General features: G+C 47.8%; 1 protein-coding gene across 3 annotated transcripts in view; it reads left to right on the top strand.

The window, feature by feature from the left end:
• The first annotated feature begins 7,680 nt into the window (after positions 1-7,680).
• Positions 7,681-15,426, top strand: part of LOC104327697 (cystathionine beta-synthase-like protein) — a 30,288-nt gene continuing 22,542 nt past the window's right edge. The window contains exons 1-3 of one of the 3 annotated variants that reach the window (XM_075431318.1): positions 7,681-7,799; positions 13,567-13,697; positions 14,779-14,963. In XM_075431318.1, the coding sequence (XP_075287433.1) occupies positions 13,656-13,697; positions 14,779-14,963 (227 nt within the window). In that variant the 5' untranslated portion in view covers positions 7,681-7,799; positions 13,567-13,655. The remainder of the gene's footprint in view (positions 7,800-13,566; positions 13,698-14,778; positions 14,964-15,426) is intronic. The other 2 variants (XM_075431305.1, XM_075431312.1) reach the window with 2 other exon arrangements.

Consider the following 15,426-nt stretch of genomic DNA (forward strand, 5'->3'; position numbering starts at 1 on the left):
GCTGACAAAAATTATCCCTTTCCTTTAGATGAGATGCTGCTCTTTAAATGACTAATGAGGACATAGACTACAAGTTTAAAATTTGTAGCTCTTGAGTTATTTTTTGAGTGATTCTTTGCCTTCTGTTTTTTAGAGGTGGTGGAGCATGTCTTCAACTAAAAAAAAAAAAAACAGCCTCTCCATATTTACTTGATAAAGTTGAACTGTCAAAAAAGTGCAGCTTGCGGTTGGGATTTGGGGTTTTATTTTGGTTTTAAATTGGTAAGGGTTCTGGTTGAGAGATCCTGTAAGCTCTGTTGTGGTCTGTAGGGAAGAAGATGGCTCATTTTTGGCAGTATGGAGAAATTAATAATTGAAAGGGGTCATGGCTTTTTTAAAGATGATTCTTCCTAGTGTTGCATCACTCAAGATGCAAAACTTTCGGTGTCAGCAACTATGTCGATTGCTGCTGTTGTACAACAGCACCTTAAACTCCATGTACTGTCTTTAATATGTAGAAATGAAACTGCTTTCACAGTGCGGGGGGGGGAAATGCTAATTACTCAATTCTCCAAGTGCTTGTAACTGCTGAATCTGTGGCACCGAGTGCCCCAAAAACCCATCCTGTTCAGGAAAAGGCAGAGCTGAAAAATGGAACCGAGTTGGTGTGCGCTCCTTTCAGCTGGTAAACAAGTCATGCCTAATTGGCAAGGCTGTCATAGAAGAGAATATTTGTAGCTGTATTTGCCACGTATTGCAAGGATAAAGCTGAGCTGTAGTACTGTAGAGCACAATTTTACCTTGGAGTGCAGGAATTTCAATTTGGATAAAGTCAAAATTACAGCTAAATGTCTGTAGAATAAGTCAATGTATCTTCATGTTGAATTGATACATGACACATGCTAAAACTATGCACAAGTATTTCTGGATTCACCCGATTAGCCAATGTTACTTTTTTTGCAAATGTCTCCAAATTATTTTTCTTTTTGTGATATTAATTTTGTTAAATCCACACGTATGGAAAATGGAGCATGTCTGCTGAACTGTGCTGACAAGGAAGGGTTGTCAGCAAGGTGCTCATCAGTCGTAAACATCTAATCCTCTGTTAATGCATGTCATGTTTTATTTTTTATAAAATCGTAACCTCCAGCAAGAAGAACCGCTAGTGAAAGGACACTGCTGTCCTATATCGCAGTTCCGTAGTATTTCCACAGAAGCACTTCAGAAGGTCCCTGTTCTCCTGCTGGAGGCTGCTGCCAAAACTGGTGTTAATTCAATTGATCTAAACTCTCAGCTGTACATTGGGTATGTGGAAGCGTCTTGAACGGCAGAGGCTAACCCAGCAGGCCTGCTGCCAGCAGACGAGCTCTAGTAGCCAGTGGCTTCGCTTCCCCCTCCTGCTTGGCCTGTGTTGTTCCTAGCTGTTAAGATGTGAATGCCGGCTTCTCAGCAGTGCTCCGATGATCACCGCGTGCCGTACTTTTTCAGAGTTCCAGTTTTGGTGTTTGCTTGCTAACTGGGTCGTTTTGACAGGACCAAAGGCAAGTGATGTGCATTCGTACATCAGCAGAGGAGAAGGGTGATAACCTCTGATGAAATGGCAGGATGCTGGGGACAGTAACTTCTCAGGTGAGCCGCAGCCCTGTAGCAGCTTGTGTGAGTATGGTTGCCGCTTTGATCCAAATACCTTAGAAATATTCAGAGCACTGCAAGCTGTTCCCGCTAGGAAGAGAAAATGAATATGCTTCAGGTATTCCTTTGGGACAGCCCCATGCATTTTTGACAAAGGTAAGCAGAGCGCTGTTCTCCTGAGCACTGTGAGATCCGTGCGCTGTAGGCCACTTCCAGCTCCCCGTTTCCAGAACTGCCTGTTTAGCTAGGTCTGCAGGAGAAAAAAAATAGTTTTTGCTCTGGTTTCAGTGAGCCGCAAGATGAAGTGGGGAGAAGGGCAGCAGAGAGCGATCAAGCCGATCTCTCTGCTGCTTCAATTTTCCACAGAAAAGCCTTTAGTCTGCCAGGCTTAGGCCTGCTGTGCTTTTGCCAGCACCTGGCTTGATTTCAAGTCTTGCTACCTATGCAGCTGAGTATTGGACATGTTTCAGATCGTTCTCGCTTTCTTCCTGGAGCTGTCTGGGATTCCGGCCAGGCGCAGGGAGGGAGCTGCTCCCCTGCAGCCTGCACGCCAGCCTGCCTCCTGGGCCGAGAGCCCTCGGGGAGCAACCGCTCCTCCCTTTTCTACCCACCCGTTTCCCTTCAGAGCTAGTACTGCTCCTGTCTAAGAAAGGTAAGAGAGAGCCTCATTGATCAAAACAATCCTGCATCTTCCATCGTTTCCTTTTCCTTCCTTCTTCCTCTAGCGAACACGGAGGATGCTTCCTCTTGTGTTGGTGGAGAAAAGAAGTCCTGGAGCTGCAGGAGGAAGAGACTTGGTAAAGGGACTCTGAGGCAGGACAGGAAGAACTGATTTCTGGACGAAGCACAAGTGGAAAGTGAGCAGAGCGCTGTACTGACTTTGGGATCGCATGCAGTGTTAATTGTCGGGTTGCTGGCTGGGGGTGGGCAAGGGGAATTCCAAAGTCAAAGACAGGCCAAAATCTGACGAAGTAATAGTCTCATTAATGTCTGGGCCAGTCTTTTCATTCTGGCGGGGTTTGACTCATCATTTTTGACCCTTTCATGTGACTGTGTTAACCACAAAAAAGAGACATTTAATTGCCCTTCTTGCTCAGCCTCCAAGGAGACAAGCCTTTTGTCTTTTGGACAACTCTGTGATTCTCAAACATGCGTGGTGGCAGCTCTAACACTTTACAGAAAGACCATCTCCAGCAAAGGGAACAGATCTGTTGGTGAAGAGAGAGCAGCAGATCATGTCTTCCTTGTAGTACTAGTAGCTGATTTGAGCAAGGTTTCTGACAGTCTCTCACTCCACCCTGGTATCCAAGTTGGGTTGTTACAGTCTGCGTAGGCAGCTTGCCAGATGAGAGAAAAAACTGGCTGAGTCGCTGGGCTGAGGGGGCAGTGATTGATAGTTCATACCCTCCCTGGAGACCAGTTACAAGTTCCAGGTGGGTCTGTGCTCGTATTTGTCCTGTTCAAATAGTTTTATCAGTGGCTTAGAAGTGAAAATGAGTGTGTCCCCATTGGCTTTCCAGATGACACCAAACTGAGGTGGTGCACCTGGCACACGAGAGGGCAGGGCAGTTGTCCACAAGGGCCTGGACAGGCCAGTGGGATGAGCCAGCAGGAACCTCATGAAATTCAGCAAGGATAAAGTCCTGCCGCTTGGGTGGACGAAGACCTGGCAGGGCACAGGCTGGGGACTGCTTGGCAGGGGAGCAGCTCTGCAGGTAAAGACCCTGGGGGTCACGGTGGGCAGCGAGCTGGACGTGAGGCCATGGCGTGTTCTAGGAGCAGAGAGGACCAGCTGTATCCTTGGTGGGATGAACAGGAACAGCTGACAGACTGAGGGGACTGATTTCCCCCCTCCACTCAGCACCCATTAGACCACATCCAGCACTGCCTGTCGTTCTGGGCCCCCAGGATAGAGAAGACATCAGTAAGTTGAAGTGAGTTTGGGGTGGGAGAGGGCCTCCAAGACAGTCAGGGGCTGGTGTGGTGGCCCTGTGAGGACAGGCAAGGTGAGCAGGGCTTGCATAGGCCGGGGGAGGGATGGCTGGGGGAACCTAACCGCCACCTCTCTTTGCCCACAGGTAGGTCAGCGAGAGGAAAAGTCAGCATCTTCACCGAAGCCGTAAATTGAGAGAGGGGAGGTTCCAGCTGGGTGTAGGGAAAACATTTTCCCTATGCGGATAGTCAGGCACTGTGCAGTCTTTGTCCTGGGAGGCCTACAGGACCTGGCTGGACAAGGCCTGAGCAACCTGGGTTGATCTCTGGAGGGACCCTGCTTTGACTGCAGATGTGCCGAGGCCCCTTGCAGCCTGAGCAATGCTGTGGTTCTGATGTTCAGCCTAAATCCTCATTGCTGCAGCTTCGACCTTTTCCACTTTATCCTTCTCTGAAGGAACATAAAAAATGGTTTATCTCCTTCCTCATTGCCCTTTAGCTAAATGAAGGCAGTTCTGCCTTTTTTTCAGTTTTCTCTGAGCAACTCCACTTCTTTCAGTCTTTACTCCTGGGCTGTGTTTCCCTCCACACCTTCTTGTTGTGCTCCTCAGGCCGTGTCCCACATGGGCTATATCTTTCTTGAAATGCAGCATTCCAGATGGGACATGGTACCTCAACAAAGCACACCAGTGCTGAGAGTCCCGTGTGTCCTGCAGAGTATATTCCTGTTTGCATAACCCTGTATGATGTTTGCTTTTTTCACAACAGCAGGGCCTTGTTGACGCACATCAAGTTTGCTTGGCACTATAGTCATACCTTCCGCTCCACACAATTGCTGTCCAGATAGTGGCTACTCAAGCAGCTGATTGCTCCTGCCTGGCTGTAAAATTTTGCATTTGTCCTTACTGGCCAGCTTTCTATTTTACTTTCCCACCTCATCTCTCCAGTCTGTCAAAGATTATTTTGAACTATGATTCTGCCCTCCAAATTGTTTGCGGCCTCTCCCATGCAATTAAAATATGGAGTGGCTCTTCTTGGGCTGCTTTTCCCTCCCTTTGTATAAAAACATTTCCATGAGCTTGTGTGACAGCCCTGTGCTCTTCCTCCCCAAAAGGGCTCTGGGTGCCACCAAAGCACCATTGGTTCTTTGGGTGACTTGAGGAGCTGCTCACTAAAAGCCTCTCCACCTGATCTTTCTCCTTCAGTGATCCTACCACAACGGCATTCACCTTTTTTTCCCCCTCCCTTTGATCACTGATTGCACTTGTCCAAGCGATCTCTCTCCTCGACCTCTCAGTCTTCAGCATGTGTACTCATCACTGACAGAAGAAACAACATTCTCTGCTTGCCGTTCCTAAACAAGCTGTTTACTTCGATGTTAATATTCCAGTCGATGTCACATCGCCACTATGCTGCTCAAATCATAATTTTGATTGTATGCCAACCCTCACTGTAACTCCTCCTGTTCCTTGGGAGAAAAACAATCGTGTTGTCAGATCTCAGGAAATGGCTTAAGTGGCTCCACTTATGAAATTGGTAGTGACCTGCTGGTTTATGGGAGTTATGCACAAGGCTGGGTTGAAGAGTAATCCAAGTGTCCTACTGATTGGGCTCAGCCATAATAGGTCTAATTAGCAGGCGGCAGGGTGGAGAAAAGCTTTGTGTATTCACTCCCAGCCACCATGACTGATTTTAAAGCCACCAGTGCCAATGGCACAGCGTCGTTGGTGTTGCTGTGGGTATCCTTTAAGACAGCTTTTTTTTTTTTTAAGTCACAACTCCCATTTTCTTGTGAGTATTGCCAGTTTACCTTAACCTGGCTGCTGCCACAGTGAAGGAGATCAAATTTTGAGCGCAAAGCTGTGGTGCAATTACAAATCCCTCTCATTAGGCTCACACATTATGTTCCAACAGTTTCCAACATGCCTAGCACTGTCACTTGGTCTTACAAGTCTCCTCTGAGGTATGTTTTACGTTTTACAGGATCTGGCAAATCCATCTGTGCTGCTGATTTTGTATTTCGACACCCATCTGCCTGAAGTTGCAGTGGTTGCTGCAAGGCTGGCACTTTTTCAGACTGAACAGCTGAGCCGGTGCCTCAGTCCCTCCTGGAAGGTGTAAAAGGTAGAGTTCTCCCTCCTTGGCTACCCTCTGTGGGTACGACTTCGGTTTTCAAACACTTAGACTCATTCTGTTCCATATATTCATGGATTTTTTTATTCACTGCGCTTTGCAGGTGGGCCTCACGTGTGCCCTGCTGTCTCTGTAAATTCCAGGTTTGTCTGACACACATTTCAAGGGCCAGATGTTCATAACGTCACGATTTTCACTCTACATTCCTGTTGTGCCATTCTGTAATTTAGCTGCACCAAATGCAAGCCAGAATCTGATTCCACGTGCTTTTCCAATTGGTGTTTTGCCAGTGGGGCTAATGGTTACTTGTGCAAACCTCACTTTACATGCATATTTGAGACATAGCTAACTAGGCAAACTGCGATTGAAAGTAAATAATTGTCCTGTTCAACAGCAGTATTTTCTAGTAAATCTTTCTTTAGGAAAATGAGAATAACAATATGAAATTCAAAGTAGGTTTACATCTACTTTGTTCCAGAAAGGGGCAGGGAAAAAGCAATGTAACTTGTTATCAAGGTGGATTTTTCTGTGTAATCCGAGTGTGGATTTTTAGCGTATGCAATGAAACAGCTGCCTCTGTTGCTGTTTATTTAAGGCTGATAAAAAATACCTGGCTCTTCTCTTGGTTTGTTTTTAATTGCTCAGTGGTTTCCCTGTGTTTTTGCATAAATTTCACCCCACATTCTAGTCATGCTCTATTTTCTTACCAGAGACCCTTGACTCTGTAACTTTAAGACCGGTCATTCAGGTTCATACCAGTCATATCCAGTTGTAGTCTCTTCTGTCGTTTTTACCACTTGATTAAAACATCCTGTTGCTTACTTTTTATTTTTATACAGCATGCAATACTCTCCAAACAGCTATACTATAGGGTATCTATATGTACAGATGGAGACATGCAGTTGTCTGCACTCCTTTGATTACCTAAAACACGTGGAACACTTCAGGGTGTATCATGTTCTAAAACAAAACTACCTTGAATTGCTTTTCTCTTTATTGGCATTTTTTATAGATACAGAAGAAATTGCTGCTTGGACTTTGTACAGCAGCAGGCTATGTTCTTGAGACACTTCACTCTGGTAAGCCTTTTTGGGTATTTCACGCTTTTATGCAAGGATTTCTGGTTTTGTTTTTTAACTTTCTGAATAATATGGAGCACCCCATGGTTGTCAAGAATTGCTCTGAGACAATTTGCACCGAATAACTTAAATTCGCCTCCACCCATGTTAAACATCGTAAAACTGCGCTGACAACGATGCAGCTGCAGCCATTGTGACACGGACCTCATTATCACATTCTTGGACACCTTCAGAAGCGTAATAACGGCATTGGAGCGTGACAGCTCTCCATGGCGTTGGTGCCACGAGGCCTTGCCAGCTGTGACTTTGCTGAGGCGAAGCCAACGCGGCTAGGACGCAGCACAGCTCCAGGCGGCTGCTCCTTCTCCAGAGGCAGGGCCCAGCCTGCCCCTGCGCCAGCAAGGCACCGGCAGACGGGGGGCTTCGAACGGAGCAAGCGCGGAGGGGCTTTACCCTTCTTGGGCCAAACCCCTTTCCCGACGCGGGGCGCAGCTCCCGCCGGCAAAATGGCGGCTGCGGCTTTGCTTCGGGGAGAGGCCGCGTCCAGCCTGCAGCTCCCAGAGGGGGGATTCATCAGCTCCCCCCGGCCTCGGCACTTCCTCCGGGCTCTCTCTCTCTCTCTCCCCCGGGGCCATGCGGCAGAGCCCTCGCCCCGGGCTCCGGGGAGCCGCTCGGACACACCCGGGCGCTCGGCCCGCTCTCCCCTCACAGCTCCGGGGCCGGGCCGGCCGCGCCCGCCCGCCACACGGCCGCAGGCGGCACTGCCCCGCAGCCCCGCGCCGCCTCCCCATTGGCTGTCTCTGACTCGCCGACGCCCCCGAGGCGCCCAATCGCCGCGGGCGCTCCCGCCCCCTCCCCTCGGTGGGCGGGGGACAGGCGGATGCGAGGAGGGGCGGGGCCACGGAGCTCGCGGGCTCTTTTTAAGCCCCGCGCCCGGGCGGCCACCGCCGCGCTCGTTCCACCCCTTCCTCATCTTCCTCCTCCTCCTCGCCGCCGGCGTGCCGCGCCGTAGCGCGTGTCCTGGGGAGCGCCCGGCTCGCGTGGGTGAGGTGGCCGCCCGTCGCATCACCCGCGGGCGGGGGGCGGGGGAGGAGAGCAGCGGGGTGGCCGTGCCCGCCCCCCACCCAGGCCGCGTGGGCTGCCCCGCGCCTCGCCTCGGCGGGAGCGGCCGTTAAACGGTCACTGCGGCGTGGGGGAGGGCTGCGGGCGGACGGGGTGCGCTGCGCGGCGGGCTGTTGCCTTCTGGGGGGGGGGGGGAAGGGGTCGCTGGGAGCCCGGAGCCATCCTCGGGGGGTTGCCCGGCGGCGCGGCAGCAGGAGCCGGAGCAGGAGGGCTGGCTCGGTGCGGCTCGCAGGGCCCGGCGGGATGGCGCCGCGCCTTTTGTTGTCCTCTGTGGGGCTGGCAGCGGCTCTCCAGCCGTTCTCTGCCGGTCGTCCGTTGCTCTCGTGGGGGGGGGGGTCCCATGCCGGTGCTTTTTAGCGAGTGGGCCGCGTTCCAGTGAAGTTGCTCAGAGTGTTTCCCTTTTCAGCGGGTCTGTTTGCTGATCTGAGGCAGGAGAGCCCTGCGTTGTGCGAAACTTGTGCTGCAGCAAGGAGGGGAAACCCAGAGTAGGGAGATAGGTGAAATCCAGGGATTTTATGTCAGAGAGGAAAGGTGTTTCCTGGGAAACCGCCGCCTGCTCAGAACCTGGTATTTCCCAGCAAGAGAATGGCTGTAGTGAGGTCACGACTGATGAAATATGGTTTAGGTGCTAGGTTAGGTCCAGTGCTCGGGGCGTTTGGGCAGGTCGTCCTGTTTGATGTTAGTTGGTGGCTCTTCAGTATCCCGTCGCAGCGCTCTGGGTGGGTTAAGCAGCCTGCTTTCCTGAAGCCAGAGCAGTACCGCTGAAAACTGCGGTGGGGGGCCCATGTCCCGGAGCGTGCGTGCTGCCTCAGGTACGTCACTGATCTGGTGCTGGCAGCATTGCAGGCTGCCAGAGCGGCTGGGACGGGCTGGCCTCTGGCTACTGACAGCTGCCTGCTGTCTGCATGTGATACCCACAGCAGCTAGGCAGGCAGCAGGGTGTACTATGCCCGTGGGTGCCTGCTAAAAGCTCTACAGATGTAGCCAGGGCGGGTGGCAGTTTCCCACAGAGCATGCACCAGTCAAAAAGCTGGCTTCCTGCCTAGGCAGTGGTGACCAGCGCTCCTCTGCCGGCCTTTACCAGAGGTCCCTGTGCTAACAAAAGATGTGATGCCTTGTAATGCTGGGGAAGGGGAGCTGTGCTTCCACCTGCTCTATAGACCTCTTCAGAAACTGAGAGCAGAGCTCCAGCTCGCAGCTTTTTGTCATGCTGGGCAACTTGCTTAATCTCTGAGCCTGCACTGCCCTGCTTATAATGCTTCCCTTCTTGTACTTGGAGAGCTTGGCAGATTGAGAGCACCGCTGTGGTGTTGGTCCATCTTTGTGCGCTGACTAAGGAGAGGGAACTAGAAGCAGGGAAAGAAATAATGAAAGTTTCTGACTGCAGCAGGTAAAAATGTAGATAAGTCATTCTCCGGTCTTTTCTCTAATGCTTTTGTGCTCCTTGAAGATATCAGCCGTCACTCGGAAGACTTACCGTGTGAGTCCAGACAGGGTTGGAGTGAACTCAGGAAATGGAGACATCAGAAGCTACCTACATTAGGGCTGCTTCCCTTCTGTGGGGGGAAGGCAGACCGAACACTTTCATGTTTTCACAGACTGATGTCTGGCATAACAATTCCCATAGCAGTGGAACTTGCTTTGCTGTTGAAGTTTTAACACCTTTGCAGTGTTATAGAGGCGTTAAAGACCTACTCATTTCCCATCAGGAGGCTTGTGAGTATGCCAGTTTGGCCTTGAAAGGAAGAGCGATCGTTGAGAGCACACATGTGGGCTCATCTGTTCTGTAGAGGAAAACAGATAAGAGCTGATTCTGAAAATATTTCTTCCTAGAACTTCTTCCTAGTGTTGTTAATTCATACCCCAGTTACTATGGGTCACTTGGTGTATCCTGACACAGAAGTGATGGCTGCCTGCTGCTGAGGAAGTAGCAGAGTGGAAGGAAAAAATGGATGGCTGACTGTCTCCTGAATCATTTATAGCTGTGGTGTTTCTGAACAGCTTCCAAAGGCTGCATGGGTACTGTTACATCTGGTAACCTTTTAAGATCCTAAAGCTCTCTATGACCAGGTGATACTCAGTGAGCAGAACAACTGGTTTGTAGTCATTTCCTTGCTCAAGGAGTAAAGTACCTGCTGAAAGTCAAAGGTTCCTATTCTCAGGCAGCAACATAATGGAATCCTGTATCTCGCCTCTTGCTGAGTAGTCAGCCCTTGGGGCATCTCTCTCTGATCCACCTCTTACTCCTGCCTTTTAGACAGCTTCATTTCTGCTTCAGACAAGACTCCAGTTAATTAGGTTCTCACATACATGATACTTTTTAAATGTCCCCATTACAGCTGACATCATATACTGTAAACAGCCTTAGAAACTGTAGCTCCTAACATATCTATGGAGTGAGTTCAGCTCAGTCTGTTTGGGGATTAATTTCACTCGCTGGCCTTCAATCCTGTTCTGCAGGAGTTTAGAAATACTTTAGGTTTTGAGTTCCCTATGGAGATGAATCCAGAGTTGTGAGCCTTGTCCATGAGGCTTTATGGATCTCATACCTCTGCCTGCGTCCCAGTGCCCTTTGTGACTTAGGTTTAAGTGACGTTGTAAATTATCTTTCTGATTTTTCTGCCTTGTGTGCTCTGCAGATATAATGGCAGAAGTTAGTCAGGCTTTTCTAGTTAGACTCTGCCCACACCCCCAGCTGGTTATGGGAGTGTTCCCTTTTGCAGCAAACTTAAATTCAGGCTGATGGAATTGCTTTCCTAAAGACAGGCAATTCGTCCTGCAGCTTACGTCCCTTAGACTCTTCTGAGCAGCATTCAGTTGCAGTTGGAGCAGTAGTCACCATTCTCCTGTCCTGTCTTCCCAGTCTACATTCCCAGCAGAGGGATTGAGAAGAGGGTCAGGCTGGTGAAAAAGAGTTCTTATCATCCTCTGTTTTGGCAATTTCTGCTCGCTCCCTTTCCTTTGTCCTCCAAAGTAGAAAGATTCACCAGCTTCCTATGGCCTGATTTGGACTGTAGGCAGGATCATAGGTCTTGGGGGGAATTTGAATGTCCTCGACTGACCACCTCTGCCCCCAGTTTTGCTTAAGTTGTATCATCTAGGAATGGAAGCACCAGTTGCACGTTTTGGGTGATGTGTCAGGAAGCTCACCAGTAGCACTGAAGCAGCTCGGAGATCTGAGGTCTTGCAGTTGATTCTGAACATTACAAATCACTCTTAACCTGTTGCTTCATACAGCAGTAAGCTGTCACAGCTGCTTTTATGTCTTCATTGAGTGCTGTAGCAAGAATTCCCCTTGGAGATCAACCAAGGCTGTCCTATGATTTTGTCCTGCTTCAAAACCCTAAGATACTAGGTTGACCACAGCTGAGACCGATTTGCTAGTAGCATGAATAGAATTTGACTTTATAAATGTACATATGCATACCTGTCTACTTTGGGCTGAGTGGGTGTGGGTTTATTTAAAATAATACCTAATAAACGGATTTGAAGGATTTTATTGAACAGGAGCTTGTGTTCCTTTCAATGAATGATGTTGCTTAAGGTTAGTATTTGGTGACAGGATTTTTGTTGGCAATGCTTGTGGTTAGTTTTTTCTCTCCTCATTTTTCTTCAGAGTTCTAGCCCCATTACTGAAGCTTTGAACAGACATCAGAGTATTGCCATTCCTCTAAACACATGAGGGAATCTCACAGCTTAGTTGAAGGCAATAAATATAGCTTTTTCTCTGTTTCTGCTGTTTCTAGTTCGAGGTGATGGATGTTGCTGTTAGTGGATTGTGGATTTTTTTTCCTTGCAGTAGAGAAAATGAGCTGGTATTGTCTTGCCCAGTTTGGATGGAATCCTCTAAAAGGCAGCTTTTCAAGACAGCCACATTCATTTCTTTCCTGCTGTCAATACAGAGAACAAGTACTTACTTTTTTGAAACCTCTGGAACTTTTACTGCAACAGATTTCTCTCCCTTTCTCCTCAATTTTTGAACCCTCTTGAAGGACACTGAGGATTGGTGTTTTAATGCTTTTAAAGGTTTTGCACTCTTATTTTATGAGAACTTGGAAGATGAGCAAAATCTGCTGTTTCCTGTCTATAACCCCTTGCTGCTTTCTTCCTACATGTTGAAACGGTTTGATCCTTTGGCAGCAAGACAACCTTATTAGGTGGACTTTGTAAATACTGTCAGTGTTCCCTGTGAGCAGAGGCAGCTGATGTCTATGCCCAGTATTGCATGCCAGCCAGCTGAAGGAGCATGTGGATGTAATATTTCTTTACCAAAAAAATTGCTGATATTCTGAACTGGGAACCAGGCACCTTCTAGAGATAGAAATGAAGACTGGGTTTCACTCTGGAACTGGAAGTAAGCTAATTTCTGGTAACAAAGACTGGTTGGTATTAGACTGTGCACGTTTATGGGGTGTTAGCTTTCTTGGACTTGTGTGTCTCAGTCTAGTCCTGGTCAGTCTAGGACAGGATGTAGTCCTTCTTGGCTCTTGGGCATGTATTAAGCTGAATAAAGTAGAATTGTATCGTTTTGGCGTGGAAGTCTTTATATCCGGAAGAATTATTTCAAGCCTGAGTCTGGGAAGTCAGCACTTTCAGAGGCTTTTTTTCTGAAGGAGGGCAGTTTAAATGCCTAAGGCATTGTCTTCAAACCAGCATACAAGGAAGGAATTGGTGTGCGTAAGGCAGTAGTGGTTAGTGGTGCATGTCAACTTGCAGGAACAAATGCTGAAGTTCACTGATCCTGTGATTCAGATCTTTTTCCAGAGTGTCACCAGACCATCAACTCTGCCTGATCTAAGCTGTGTCTGTTTAGTGTGCGTTTGTTGGAAGGAGGAGGACAAGACCAGGGACCCTTTCCAGGCCTCGCACAATTCAGTAATGGAAAGAGCTGAATCTTGTTGCAAAATGGTGATGAGAATAACGAATATTAGGAAACCCCACACACACACTTTCCAAGACTTCAGCCAGGTTTTTGTCTTCAATGGCAAGGAAGCAGGCAGGCTCTGTGAACAGCTAGCTGGAGTAGGAGGAGTGAACTTGCTGCTTCCATTTTATATTTACTAATCTCTGAAACAAAAAGCCTGCTAGAAGGCTTCCTTGTGGCTGAAGTGTTTGCTGTGTGTGTTATATCCAGCATCACTATAGTTCCAACTAGAGTTGGAGTTCCAATTAGAGTTGCAACTCTAATTCCGTTTGGGTAGGAACTTGGGAGATTTTGGTCTCCTCAAGGCTAGAGAGGCCTCTGCAAGTGTTCCTGTATACAGCCTTTTCCTAAGCTGTGTACAGGGTGTGTTGGTGATGGCACCACGAAGCCCTTTCACCCTTGGAGTCTCTAGAAGTATATAGCCTATCAACTGGAGTATTTTCTATTACTTTGTGTGGCTTTCAAGCTTATGGAATCAAAGACAGTCCAATAGAGATGTTTTCTGCTTACTTTACTGGATCTGAGCTGTGGAGGGCAGGGCAGAGGGAAGATCAGGTAATGCGGGAAGAACAGGGTCAGGAGACCCCCCACTGGTCTTGCACAATACCTCTGCTGCATTATTTATTTTTTTTTATCCATTTATAGAAGTCATCTTCACGTTGTTTTGCAGCTTTTTTTTTTTCCCCTATGAAAGTGGGATGTGTGTCTTGCCCCTATGAGAGATGGTTTCCTGATATGTTTTTTTCTAATTTGCATGATCTGCAGCTTTGAAGAGGATTCCAGTCTTGTGACCCACAGCATTCAGTCTCCTGAAGAAAGTCCAGTCTACTGTGCCGTCATCTTCACCAAAAAACATGGAGAAGTTGATACTGGAAAGGCCTGTTTCTGTGTCTAAGGTACCCATTGGTCTTTGGGGAATACTGTTTGCTTGTCTTTCTGTCACCAGAGTTTGGGAAAGCCCTGTCTGTTTTCCGAGGGATTTCTAGGGCTTTTTAGCTGGGATGCTGTGGAGGTAGGTGCTATTGAAACCAGTGGCCCTTTTGGAAAATTTCTCCTTTGTTACTACAAGTAGCAATGAAGAGTCTTTTGGTACCATTTTCTAATTAGTCACCAAGCAGTCTTACTCTGTTCCTCTCTGCTTGGAATGGGGAGGTTTTCTTTTTTGTTATGAGAGGGGTGTCTCCCATGAGACTAGTCCTGTTTTCCTAATATTTATGGAGACTAGTTACAACAAGCACATCCTTTAGGGTACCTAAGTTATCTTCATGTAGGGCACTGTATCGAGCTTTTGCAAAGAGCATTGCAGTGTAAGATTCTTGTTTCATTGGTGAGGATCTGGCAGATCAAAATTATGCTGAAATGCTTTCCCATCTTCACAGTGATGGAAACATCAACTGACCATTAAAATACCCATATGTTGTGACCTTTTTCATATAAGGGCAAAAGAAAACTGGGTCACTTGAGGATGGGATTTGTCTAACTGAGGCATATTATGCTCTCTCCCCTAATGCCTGGGTCTTGCGTATAGTGACAAGATCCCTTGTAGTCAGTGGCAGAATCTGTTCCTGGGTGCTAAAAGCTACTTGTTGCCATTGCCTCTCTTTGGCTTACAGGCAATACTGCTCCCTTGAAAATTGCCACCAGGGTAGTTTCTGTTCAGGCTTACCTCAGAAGAACTGCAAGCGGAAACACTAGAAGGAAAATAGATACGTTGGTGGAGGGACAGAGACAAGAATAAGGACTTACCAGTAATATGGTTTCTAGCTATTGTAGGGGGCAGTAATGACGTGAGTGGGTGGTTTTCTGTGGTGTAGAACTTGAATAAGTTAGATAGTCTCAAAAAATGTTCTGACCTTGTTACAGCAGGGCATACAAATCACTCTCTCTGGGGTTTGGGGTGTTTTTTTCCCCTCTTTTCTTTTTTTCTTTTTCCATTCCCCTTTCGCCAAGGATGAAATGCCTACACTTCCTTTGCAGGAGAATCCAGATACAAACTCATGCCCTTATGCACCTGGAAAATATTTTCTCCCTGGTGGGATGGACAAGGAGAACTGCAAGGCTAATGAGAAGGAGAGGGAGTGGATTAGCCCTGATACACCTAGCAAATGCACGTGGAAGCTTGGGAAACCCCCCTCTGCCTCCCCCCATCATCATATCACTCCGTAAGTATTACTTTTATTTGCTGATTTGCAGTACAGCACTGATCCAGGTTCCATCAGATCCATGTGAATTTAACAAAATGACTGATTTAAATTGATGCTTGTTTCACGTGTAGATATGGTGGTGTTTCTTAATTTCCATTTGTAAGCAAGCTAAGCACCCAGATTAAGCATAAAAGGGGCATTGCACCAAAGATGTGAAACTACATGGACTGGAACTAACTTATTTTAAGTAACCTGGCAAGCAGTTCCCTGACTAGATGAAAGATTGCACTGTTAAATGCCTTTTGCTTGTAAAAGAGCTGACTCTGAGCTGTGCTGAGCTACTTCATGCCAGGAGGAGTGCAGAGCACTTCATTCTTGCCTCAGCACTTGTCTTGATGTCTGATTAATCCTTGTTTTGGATCAAGGACTTGAGGTTTTGTGACTTTGTATCCTATGGGTATTCTTTTAAACTGAAATATCT

The sequence above is a fragment of the Opisthocomus hoazin genome, chromosome 1 (assembly GCF_030867145.1).
Source record: "Opisthocomus hoazin isolate bOpiHoa1 chromosome 1, bOpiHoa1.hap1, whole genome shotgun sequence".
Taxonomy (NCBI): domain Eukaryota; kingdom Metazoa; phylum Chordata; class Aves; order Opisthocomiformes; family Opisthocomidae; genus Opisthocomus; species Opisthocomus hoazin.